The sequence below is a fragment of the Cariama cristata genome, unplaced genomic scaffold (genome assembly GCF_000690535.1).
Source record: "Cariama cristata isolate BGI_N322 unplaced genomic scaffold, ASM69053v1 scaffold2861, whole genome shotgun sequence".
NCBI lineage: Eukaryota > Metazoa > Chordata > Aves > Cariamiformes > Cariamidae > Cariama > Cariama cristata.
In genome coordinates, this window is record NW_009597343.1 from 29,418 (window position 1) to 37,510 (window position 8,093).

General features: G+C 42.4%; 1 protein-coding gene across 1 annotated transcript in view; it reads right to left on the reverse strand.

The window, feature by feature from the left end:
- PCNXL2 (pecanex-like 2 (Drosophila)) overlaps positions 1–7,050 on the reverse strand; it is a gene marked incomplete at its 5' end in the record, with an annotated part of 17,869 nt that extends 10,819 nt beyond the window's left edge. Inside the window, 2 exons of the mRNA XM_009708811.1 lie at positions 55–199; positions 6,947–7,050. Coding sequence (XP_009707113.1) covers positions 55–199; positions 6,947–7,050 — 249 coding nt within the window. The remainder of the gene's footprint in view (positions 1–54; positions 200–6,946) is intronic.
- Positions 7,051–8,093: the final 1,043 nt, after the last annotated feature.

Here is an 8,093-nt window from a genome sequence, read left to right on the forward strand (position 1 = left end):
AACAGACACAATAATAAAAAAGTTAAAATCAAAAATTAAAAAAAAAGACCCTACCTGGTGTAGCTTCAGAGACATTCGGATTGCCGGGGCAACAACCTTATGCAAGAGATCCATGTCTGCAAAGACCCACTCGTCTTTTGCCGCTATCCGAAAGTCTCCTTTGAACAGTGCATGGAGCCCGTAAAGAAAAGAGTCCAAGCTGTAAGAGAAAGGCAGCAGTCACTCCCCGGACTCATTCCCGTCTCACCAAGCCGGATCCCTGCCAGCCTCCGGCCACGTGCTGAGCTTTGCCATGAGCTTTGCCGTGACCGGTGGCCCTCCGGCAGAGGCTGGGCTCCTGCGGTGGGTATAAAGCAGGGGTTGCATCATGTATTTCTAATGAAAAACCATTTCTTGGGGTAGGTGGTTTTCCTTCTGCTTGCGCTGTGAAGGACTGGCCACGAAATGAGTGTGGCACCTGGAAGGAAGGGTGTCCTAAGGACGGGTGGCTGGGTCACGGGGTGCCGGAGGGTGCTGCTTCTCTGCGGCTGTGCCAAAGAGTGCCATAATCCTTCCCCATAATTGAGCTTTCTTAATTATTTTAGGAAAAGAAAAAAAATCTTTTAAATTTTTTCTCTTCTCCGAGAGAGGGAGAAGAGAGGTTGGGAGACTGCTTGGCCTATCTTCAGCTCAAACACATTCTAGTTTTGCCCTTGGTGGGTAGCATGTTTCAGAACTTAAAATGGAAAGATATAGCTGTTGTTACCAAAAAACCAGCTGGATACCGATTTTCTCCGCGAAAGCACCGTGTAACACAAATCAGCTAATCAGCGGGACCAAGGCCAGTCAGGAAGGCAGGGCTGCCGTCGCTGCTGGGAACATGGAGAGTGCGGGGAAGCTCTTGTGAATTTTAACTGATTTGCATTTATTAGTACTCAGTTGCGTATTAAAACATGCCTATGTGAGACAGGCACTGACACTCAGATCTTTAAAACATTCAGGCACTGATTTCAATGGGAGTTATTATCTGTCTTTGAGGAGCAGGTCCTGATCCCCACTGACTTTCAATCAATCATCTCCACAGTTTAGGAAATGATAATATACCCAAATCCTGCTTAATAACTAGGAAAGCCCTAGAACAAACCACTTAGGGGAAAAAAAAAAAAAACCCACGGTGGGTGCTGCCAGTGTGGCGAAATACGTGACTATCACCTCCTTTGAAAAGGCTAGAAATCAGGAAGGTCCTTTCACTCGCCCACCCACTAGACAACATCCAGCATACACAGCTGAATCTTTGCCTCGAAAAAACCACTTCTGTATCTAAATATTCTTCCCGGGATGAAACTGAGAAAACTATCCTGAACTCTGCACCTAAAGGTGATCTGTAGTATAGCTTTCCCCCACGTAACACCCCCTGTATTTGCTCTGAAAAGCTGGCCGGGATAAAGAGAGGCATAAGCAGGAGAGAGAACTGGTTTGTGCATCAGTAGAGGCTCTTGGAGCCAAACCTGAACACGAGAGCAGACCGAGAGTTTGCGTTCACTTCAAAGTCTCTTAGAGGCATCAGGAGATGCTAAAGAGGCTGCTGTGAAGAGCGGTACCTGCTGCAAGCGAGGCCAGGACCGGGCCAGCTGTGCAAACTGCAGCCGAGCAGCGGCAGAGGGAGCGGAGGGACGCCCGTACAGCTCTCCCTGTGCTTAGTTAAGGAAGACTCATCCATTTCTCATCCCTCTGCACAAAAAGTTCTCTACCCAGCATTTTGAAGAAGAAATACGACTGCTACAAGGAGCAAAGCAGCGGTGGCAGTAGCTGTGAGAAGCTGAGAGTCAATTATTTTATATATCGTATTTTTCCACCAGAGAGGCCTGGAGGAGATTGCTGTATTCAGAAAAGCACGGACATCTTTTATTCTCCTGCCAATCGTAATGAGGCTTTTGGGTCCATTCTGCCTATAACATGACACTATCTCAAGCCTTTACTTCTGTAACACACAGCCCTTAATCCACCTAAGATACAACTGTTGTTATTCTTCCCACTGTTATGCTCCCTCCTGAAGACTCTAATGAGATTATTAGGAAGCTGTAAAGCCAAGAGCTTTGATCTCAGGCCTGACTCAAGGTTGTTGCCGCTCTCTTGGCCCAGTTTTTAACATACCTCAATTCGTAATCTGCTGTAGTTACAGGCTCCTTCAAAATATTTTAAAAACTAGTTAAGGTAAATTCACATGCCGAAGAAACGACACTAATCAGGAAGAGACATAACTACTATTTCTGGCAACATTTCTAACCCTCTGAGCTAAGAACCTGAAAAGCTGCTGTCACAACTGCGAGCTATTTCAGAAGACGACTAGTAAGTGTGTGGGAACCATCGGCCCCTCGACCGTGCAGAAAGGAGGGGAATAAGTAGCACCACAAATACCAGAGGGAGGGCAACAGAGCCAAAGCAAATTCTCCCTCCTACTGCACTCCTGACACTGCTCCAACAGCTGAAACTAAAAGCTTTTGATGCAAGCTTGAAAACAGCACGGGTAAAGACTAACGAGCTGGTGAATGTATCTGGGTGTATTTTGCACACCAAAACCCATCCTCTGCCTGCAGTGCATAGACCTTTCCCAATGTTAACTGGAAATTTATTTAAGGAACAAAGAATCACGCATGCCTGTGAGCTGGTAATGACCTGAATGTCGTGGCTTACCTGAATGAACTATTTTCAGTGGTAGCCCTTCTAAATTTGATATTTTAGACCATCGCGGTTGTGAGCCAAGAGTCAAACTTTTCTCCTGCCCTGCTCAGCTCTGGCAAAGCTAAAGCTGCACCGTCTGCTTGAACTCCGACTAGCGATGCAGCCTCACGGGCAGCGTTGTGGCACCACGTCCCAGGCCCTCCACCTCCTTCCCCTCGGATGCTGGGCAGTGCAACGTGGTGCCCAGGAGGGAAGGGGCAAGTGGGGTGAGCTGCTTCCTCGGGCTTCAGCCGGAGCAGCCATTCCCCCAGGCAGAGGCTTTCCTCGGGGTCTGTCTCTTCTCTCCACGCTGCCCCATAACACCCAGAGGGAGCTCAGGGGACCCGAGCATCCAGGCTCGGTAGTGTTGGAAGTATCTGATGAGAGATGCTTCATTAAGAGATTTTTGTATTTTTCCAAATTTGAAATGTATACTAAACATTTATTTACACTAGCTGGTCTAGTGGCTGAATAGGATTATTAAGTAATTTTTCACAAATACACACCTAAACATATCACTCAGATTTGAATAAATGAATGGTAATGTCATGTCATTCTTCAAACTGCGTTTTGTGCAGGATGCCTCCTAATGACAGTTTAAAAGAGCAAGTGATTTGCATAGCAATGTTCTGCCTTCTTAATGAATGCATTTATTGTGTAATCTAGTGTTAATGTTGGGTTTCTACTGACATTTACATGAACAGGTACACTGAATAATTATTTACATACATTATATAAGAGCATTTAAAATCTTGGTTTACAGAGTGACATTTACTGATTAATAGATTAGACAAAATCATGTGTAAATGAGTGCAAATTGATAGTTTACATACACAATGTAAACTTGAATCTCAGTTCTGCAGTGCACAGCTCAGTGTAACATTACCTTTGCGGTACTATTTCTGCGCAGCAGTTGGATGACGGTCACTCCTCAAGGCACAGCAAGGGCTAGGCTTAGCCCAGAGAAAGTTTCCTACCACCTGCACAGTTACCCCTGAGAACAAAACATGGACCACAGAGCACAGATCCTTGCCTAGTTTGCTCACGTTGGACATATCTGAAACACTTCATAGAAATAAACATGAGGAGGAGAAGACTACAATGCCTATCTGGCCATTACATTTGAAACTGAGCACAAAACCTCTAGCAATGCTGTACGCAAGATGCTTCGCAGCCTGAATTAATAGCAAGTCCTGAGATGAAGTTCAAGGTCATTTCCCAGTGCCTACCAGAGTATCTAAATAATCTAAGTTTTTGTAGTCCAGCATTCGCATGTGACAGCACGTTAGGATCCCTGATCTCTTACAAAGTGAGCCAGCTCCCAACAGCCGTACATCTGCCTCTTGCACACAGCGGGTGGTGGGATTGCCTCTTCTGACACCATTTCTGCAGCAAACTAAAACCCTCTTCAGCCCCAGGAGGCTCCAAACAGTCCCCAAAACATCACAACACCTTTTCAAGGAAAAGGACTGTGAAGCATCACCTGAGGAATGATTCCTCCGGCTTCTGAGGACCCTAAGTCCTTCTCCCCCATCTGACTGAACGCAGACCTGCAACAACTCAAGAGCTGGGGCCAAGGACCAGCAATAACACCCCACATCACCCTCCGAAAGAGCTGCTCTATCTCCATCAAACAGAGAGAGGCGAGGGAGACCTGCCTTCAGCACCTAAGGTTAATCCTCAGGAACCTCTTCTGGCCTCAGCAGCGTCGCACGTGTTGGAGCAAGTCTCCATGCCCCTGGCATGCCGCATAACTGTATTCCCATCGGAGTCTCGCTGACTTACTGCTTCTTTGTGTTTAAATCAGATGTGAAGATCTGTGTGAAACGGTAAACACAGTAAGCACAGTAAGAACTACCCTCTGTGCTGAAGCGAATGTATTTGGGGATTTCTCTTAATAAAGGTCTTGATGTCAGGGGGTAGTGTAGCCACCTTGCTCCTTACTTAATAATTTCTCCTAAATAGGTTTCGTCAATTAAAATAAATATAGAAATTCTTTAAGACAAGAATAAACGTATTTCACCAAGCTAAAGTCATGTTTGTAGCCGCAGCAATTTATAACTTGAATTGCGCTACTCAGATTCCTTTTTTTCCCCCAAGTCTTTCTGACACTTGAAATGTATTAAAGGTAATGTAACCAGGTGGGTAAGTGACACAGTTTTTCCACAGTGAAACTTTTCTAGGGAAAGCTTTTGTGAAGTAGCACTGAAAAAGATACTGACAGAGGCTTCCACTTAATCCCTTTTATGTCACAAAATACATTTTAAAAATACAATGGTTCAATACTGCCCTGGAGCACTTGCTTAATAAAAAGAAAACCAGGACTTAATTAAAGATACAGGATTATATAGAATAGATTCAGAAAAACAGGGATTGAGCTGTGCACCACATTTTTTGCCTTTCTACAGACCTTTTGTCCCCAAGAAAAGTATTTTTAAGTACGGAGTGTCCCCTCACCAAAAGAGAGGAACAAATTTGGTTCATTGGTAATTTTCCAGATTTTAAAAAGACATGGTACAGTTGACTCCTGCAATTATTATTAAAATCTTTACAGAAGAGACTGCAAATAATTATCCTCAACATTCATACTTTCCATGTTAAGCTTTAGAAAGTTTCTGATAATATTATCTCCTGGCATTAGCTACTAACCATGTAAGCCAATACAAGTAGGTGACATTGTTATTGTATCTGTACTGGTGCCAAAACACTGTACTGAAGATTTTAAGATCCACTGGAAAGTATATGCAATGTGATGACAGTTTTAGGAAGCTTTTGTGATATTTTTAGATGCATTTCTAATATCGCTGTGACATATCTATTGCAAGCACAGGTCAAAAATCACTTTAATCTTTTCTCAAAAAAACCCCCAATCATAAATGCACATCAACTTTTCTATCATGTCCTCAAACTCTAAAATTTGGATCATCAAAAAAATAGGGCCATTTCAGAAATACCAATGACTTACTAAACATCACACTAATTCCAGTGCACAGAAATGAAGGGAGAGGAAACTCAACCCAGAAGAAAACTACTACAGGAAGGCCATGTGCAAAGACTAGTAGACAAGAGATGACAAAAGCCACTTGAGAAAGCAGAAAGCAGCAGCGCGCCAAGAAATAAGCTGTGTGGGCCGCAAACATTTTGTGTGACTGACTGCAAGAGGAAGACATAAAACCAAACGTTACAAACATCTCAACAGATAACAAAGCTAGAATGAATATTTAAAAGGCCTGTTTTATAACACAAAATGCATTCGCAATCACACACGCTGTCTTTGTTTGCTTGTTAGTAAGACAAATCCTCTCTCAGGAGCACATTGATAGAGGGCTAGCTAGCTTTGCTCACAGTTCTGTGCCAACACAGCAAGGTCACTTAGAAACTGTATTTACTCAACTTCTCTACTGTTACTAAACTCTTGTGAACACAGGGAGTCCAAATACATCTAATAAAAATCTAAAATTAAGTGGGAAGTTAGGCTTTATTAAAATAAAGATTATTTCATTAATAAAACACCTTATCTATAGAACAGTGTAAACGGTACTTTATAAAACCCGAACAACTCAGAACTCCTAGGGAAAACGGAAGAATCCCTAATGAAAATATAAGGTGGAGAGCATATTCAGAAAAAATCTTAACGAAGCATATTTTAATTAACCAGACTTTCTAAGAAGAAGTGTTTTGAATGAATGAATGAGTAAGGTAGATCAAGAACAGACAAAGCTGTGGTCTTAAGAGATGCGAGGTTCTCTCTCCCTCAGTCGCCAGAATGAAGTGGCACAATGAACAGGAATACAGCCCTGAGGAATACGGGACCCTTACGGATTTATTATTATTTAGTTAACTACATGTTGGATGACTTAGCAGTCTCTTCCTCTTCTGGAGGAAGCCAGCATTCCAGTAGCCGGGCCAGGCGTGAGTGAACACAAGCAATAATCATCGGTACCCATTCTTTCAATGGAAAATTCTGCTTTGCCCTATGAAACAAAGACTGCTATTAGTTATTTAGCCAACTATCAAAGTAAAAGATGTCCAGGAATGGCAGAAAATTAATTATTTTATGGAAGAAAGAGACTTCACTTTGATTACTATCAAAGTAAAAGATGTCCAGGAACGGCAGAAAATGAATTATTTTATGGAAGAAAGAGACTTCACTTTGATCTAATCTTCTGTTGAGATTCTGCATGAAGTGAAAAAAGACAAACACGTCTTTGCTTTAAGAGGAGGAAAAAGGATTCCTAAAAATTACCTGATGGCCATATTGTGAGCTGCAGTTCCCAAAGCTCTTCGACCCAGTATACACAAGGCAAAGGAAAGTGTCACTAGAGGAGAATCCTCATCGCTGTCCAGGTGCTACAAAGTTTTAAGAATAGCATGTTATTCCAAATGCAATGACCATCTTTAAAAGCAGTGCAATACTATAAATGGTAACATTCATAAAATTTGCGTGTAGCTGGACGTACACACAAAAACATTATTTGCAATTAAACAGATCAAGAAGGAAGATCATTGCCATCAGAGGCTTTCTGCAAAATGCAAGCTTATTTTGCCCACTGGCTAGAAACAGAACATTTCAATCTTGGGTGGCGAGATCCCAAGGGAGGGGAGTTCTGGTGGTGGTGGGTTTGGTTTTGGTTTTTTGTTTTGTTTCAGTTTTTTTCCCTAGACCTGGCATTCTAAACCAAAGCAGATTCCTTATTGCTGAGAGACACTGCAACGGGAGGCAGCCAAACCCCTTGTCATGGGACACAGTGCCTATGAGACCCCACCACAGATTCCAGAAGAACAATCTATTTGGAAAAGTTTGGAGGAACACACTTTTAGTGTATAACAGTATCTAAATTGTATACCGTTGATGACACTGACCTCACATTTTAACAAGCAGTCAAAACATCTCCTTTACATTTACTAGCTCAGGAGTTTCTTTACTGAAGTTTTGACAAAGAAAACTTTGCTATCAAGAAGGAAGAAAGAATTGAAACAACCCCTCATGAATGCAAATCTTTAGGAGGATACAAACTATTATTTCAGTCCATGTAATGAGTGATTTCTTACAGCTTTCTTTGACTCTAAAACTGAAGCCAATTATAATGGAGAATGTAGCTCCTTCTATAAAATACATTGATTCTTCAGGGCTATATGTACAGTGAAGCTTTTTTTACATCTCATCTCCTATATGAACTTTATATGGTCAGTGAATTACAAAAACAGAGGTAAAAGAAAAAGATGCAAAAAAAAAATTAAATAGGTGTGTGCGTGCACACTAGTGCAGGCATTTGTTTGCCCCTTTAAGTCTAACTGATACGTTTCACGTCTGTTGGGCACCCCTAAACGCAGGCATTCATTTGCCCCTTTAAGTCTAACTGGTACGTTTCACGTCTGTTGGGCACCCCTAA